The sequence below is a fragment of the Scardinius erythrophthalmus genome, assembly GCF_964197995.2.
Source record: "Scardinius erythrophthalmus genome assembly, chromosome: 9".
Taxonomy (NCBI): domain Eukaryota; kingdom Metazoa; phylum Chordata; class Actinopteri; order Cypriniformes; family Leuciscidae; genus Scardinius; species Scardinius erythrophthalmus.
Genome location: NC_138229.1, coordinates 34,000,537 through 34,005,008, shown reverse-complemented (window position 1 = coordinate 34,005,008; position 4,472 = coordinate 34,000,537). Strand labels below are relative to the sequence as shown.

Genomic DNA, 4,472 nt, shown 5'->3' with positions numbered 1-4,472 from the left:
AATGCTGTTTTCTCTCCATATTTATTCTGTAGTTCCTCTACTGTGTCTTCCAACCTCCCTGTTGTTCTTCTCCAACTGTGTCAACCAAAGACAAGCAGTTAGAAGAATAAAATGTATGTACAGCAAAACAAAGTTAACATAAAATTAACACATTCATACACCAGTTCAAAGTCAATGAACCGGCTGATGCTGCAGTGTTAGAGCACATGATGGCTGGTGAACAGACGCACAGCAAGTTAAACCAGAGTTAAAACAATAGTCTATGTTAGGACAATAGTATCTGATAATAGCTGATAACGGTCAAAGTGCGAGATAAGGCGCAAGTAGCCAAACTAAACATTTCATATTTGACAGAATACAACTACAAAAATAATCAACTTGTTTCTAATTTCTTTTTTTCTAAATTGTGATTTAATGTGATAGGAGAAGAAACAATTATTAGATTAAGAATCATTAATAATGAATGTGTACAATTTAATAAACGTATTTACCTAACATCCATAGCCTTCGTTAAATTAAGACTAAGTTCCTTTTTGCGGACAAAGTGAACTTTGGAGGGCTCAAAATAAGTGCCATGGAACTCTTTTATCAAAAATATATTGATAATGATTAGTTATGCCAAATGATAGTTTGGCATGCATGGGATTGGTTGTCCATAGTGAGAGAGAAATACTTTTATTATAGAAATGGCTATTCTTTATTCTATTCTTTTAATCCACAAATAAAATTTTTATACCTGCTCAAGTACTTCTTAATGAGTTTCTTCTGTATTAAACAGCGAATCTTCTCAGTCAGATCGTCGCAAGATCTCAGGAATCCTCTCACACTGCTCGTGTTCACGCGCTCCATCGCTGCACTTGTGTGTATGACTCGAACGATTCAAACTTCTCTCTGGCGACATGTAGGACTTGTTGGTTATGCAGGAACTAGTTATTTATGGCTTTCCTGAGGCCAACCTCCATACATTCTACACAACAGGGTGGGTGGACCCCAGCCTGATTAATATTTCAGGACATTACACGCTGTAGCTCTACTAGCCTCGGACTGCTGCGCCACTGCAACAAAAGTTGAAAGTCCTGAACCTGACGCAAACTTCTGACCCACAAACTTCTGCGCATTAACGCACAAGGCACGATTGTACCGCAAGGGAGATTGCAGGAACATTGCAGGAGATTTAGGAACGAAAAGCTGAAAAAATGGCGACGCAAAACCTAAAGGAGAACGACTCCCCGTTGAGTTCTGGCGATACGGGGTACAATTATCCTCCGGCGTGTGAGTGTGCCACGGGCAAAGAGTGTCGTTTAAGAGCTATGCTGGACTCTATGTTTAAAGATTATTTTAGAGGCCAAATGGTTGGCTTGATGCACAGGATCATCGACGCTGCGTGTGATATGAAAAAAGATTGTGCGCAGGACACCAAACGTGTGACAAATCTCAAAAATGAAATGGATGACGTAAGAGGCTTGACAAAGCCATGGCCTGATGTAACGCCCATGTTTTTTGATGGCAAAGAGCCGAACGGCATAATCCTCAGAAAAGTTTTGGATGTGTTGCGTGAATGTAGTGCCGAATTCGAAATCATTGAAATACTCGCTATATGGACATTCGTAACGGATCTCTGTGTGTCACTGGTGTCAAAAAATGCAAAAACTGACGTTGGTGAATTAGTTGAAAGTCTGGTCAACTATAGCCTGGAGCAAAACATGATAGCCTGCAGAGATTTTCTATTCTGGTTAGACCATCTGTAAATGTCGTTATTGTCGTTTTACTTCAATGTATGAAAGTATAATGTTGAAATAAAATTCTGGTAAAAAAATGTCTGAGCTCATAATATTTAGAATATTTCAGTATTTGTTTTCTAATTACCATATTCCCGAGGCGGCAATACAGTTGTATCATATCAAATGATACAACTATTTTGCCCAGAACAGAAGAAAGGACATTTTGTGGTGTTGTTCTTGTTCTCATTACATTTTTTAATAAGATGATGTGTTCTGCCATGGATGACTAGACACTAGTCCGGCAGAGAGAAGGGCTTGAGTGGACACGCCCTGTGGTCACATTTTTATGTCTTCACCCTTTTCCCCGCTTCGCAACTGAGAGCTTTCCACCACCACGGCATCCGTTTCAGGCCAAACGGAGGAGTTTACTTAAACATGGATATGTCTCACCAGCAACCTCCGGCTTGTCACAATCCTGGCATGCGTCGGGAACAGGAACGCCTTGACACCTTTCAGAATTGGACTCTTGCACCAGTAAGTCCGGCCGAGCTTGCCAAAAGTGGTTTCTACTACCTTGGCCAGGGCGACAGGGTGGCTTGCTTCAGTTGTGGAGGCCAGCTTAGCAACTGGGAACCGGGAGATCGTGTAGTATCAGAGCACCAGAGGCATTACCCCAACTGCCCCTTCGTTCGAGGTGACCGTGCAGATAATGTACCTTTATCTAGCCTTTTCAATGTATCGGCAATGCAACGGTGTGAAGAAAGGTCGCTCACATTTGTCTACTGGCCCTCAAGAATAACTGTTCGACCAGACCAATTGGCTAAGGCTGGTTTTTACTATGTTGGTCGTAATGATGACGTGAAGTGCTTTTCTTGCAATGGTGGACTCAGATGTTGGGAGTCTGGTGATGATCCATGGGTAGAACATGCCAAGTGGTTTCCAAGATGTCAATACCTGCTGCAAGAAAAGGGCCAAGAGTTTGTTCATCAGATTCAAGCAAGATTTCCAAGACTATTTGAGCGGCTATTGACTCATGGAGACACGAGAGAATGTGTTGATCCAGCTGTGGGTCCTGGAGAAGACCGTTCAGAAGATGCGGTGGTGGAGTCTGCTTTAGAGATGGAATTTGAGTGTGGCCTGACGGCCCAGACAAATGAAGCTGCATCCCCGAGTCAAGATCTTTCAGACTTGCCTATGGAGGAACAGTTAAGAAGACTTCAAGAGGAGCGCACATGCAAAGTTTGCATGGATAAGGAAGTGAACATTGTCTTCATCCCCTGTGGTCACCTAGTTGTGTGCAAAGAATGTGCGCCTTCTCTGCGCAAGTGCCCCATATGTAGAGGATTGGTCAAAGACGCCGTCCGTACTTTCCTATCATAAAGTTTTCCTATCATTTGGATTTAACTTGATGAATAAACACAAAGGAGAAGTTTATTATTTTCACTCGATCCAGTAACAACATTTTTTGGATTTACAAACATTTAGAAAGTAGTTAGGATGCGCATGCTTTAAGTTAATGTTTTTTAAGAATAATTTTGCGCAGGCTTTAAGTTCATAGACCAACAAGATGTTATTTGAAATTAAAATGTGATATCATTACCGAATTCAGGGGTGTTTAATAGATTCAATAGCACCCGCTGAGTTTTTCAAACAAAAGTGATGTTGTTGTATGCACAGATTTTGAGGGTCGCTTATAGAAAGAGTCTTTAAAAACATAGAACCAGAGATATAATTAAAATATTAAAACATACATTCTAGCGCTATTTACGGTATAATATAATAAATGTCTCTCGTATCAAATCAAGACTCAAATCAAGCCAATTCATGTGAATACCGTCGTGTATGAACAAATATGATATCCTGGGGAAAGTGTAAAGAAAAAACATTACAATCGCAACCGGCAATACGATAAGTGTTACGCTAGTGGTGTTAAACAATTTCAAAACAGGGTGTTTCAGAAGAAATGCAAACAAAATCTTTTAAACAAAGTCTTGTTTCAGAGTCGGTACGGTGAAAACTATGTGAACTTTGATGAGGCCAAGAACAATAGCCCTTTTATTTAACAATTATTTTCAATAATATTGAAAAACGGTTCAATAACAATGTTCAATATAAACAAGAATCCAATGTGTGAATCCTATGTTTCACATATAATAGTTAGATGATTTATCTAACCATTGAAATTGACGTTATGTTAAAACATTTCGGCATTCTGCCGAATAAAACAATGGTGTCAAAGTGTGGACGGAATAAAAAAATGAATCAATTCACGTAAAAATACCACGTATCAACCGTAATTCATTAGCTTAACCGTGTAATAGTTAAACGAGTTATAGCGTAATAGGTAACAGAAAAACAGCCATACTCATCTTTTACGTCGATGTTTCGTAGGCATCGCAGAAAGATTTAGTCATTTTTTTTAGTCATATTTTTTGTTTTCTTTTTTTTATAAAACAAAAAAGAACCGGTTAAAGGCCTATCGTGTAGAAGGACCTCTAATGTATAGGATACATTCCTAACATGTTTGACCACGCTCTATGTACTTTTTGCAAACTGTACAAAAAGAAACAAGATCTCAATGACAGACATTCAAAACGGATCACTATAGTGGCTTTTCTGTATTTGTTTTAAATGGCTCATGATGATGAAGAATTAGAATTTACTTTTGTGGAATTTTACCAGCAGGTTTTACCAAAGTCTGGAACTTTGTATCGCTAAGGTGTGACAAAATACAGCCAAAGATTTAAGCAC

At 39.3% G+C, this 4,472-nt stretch overlaps 1 protein-coding gene across 1 annotated transcript; it reads left to right on the top strand.

Moving 5' to 3' along the window:
• Positions 1-2,156: 2,156 nt before the first annotated feature.
• Positions 2,157-3,101, top strand: LOC308695631 (putative inhibitor of apoptosis; the record flags this gene model as incomplete). Its single annotated transcript, XM_081373816.1, has 1 exon — positions 2,157-3,101. The coding sequence occupies one exon, from the start codon at positions 2,157-2,159 to the stop codon at positions 3,099-3,101; it is 945 nt and encodes a 314-aa protein (XP_081229942.1).
• Between the last annotated feature and the right edge of the window lie 1,371 nt (positions 3,102-4,472).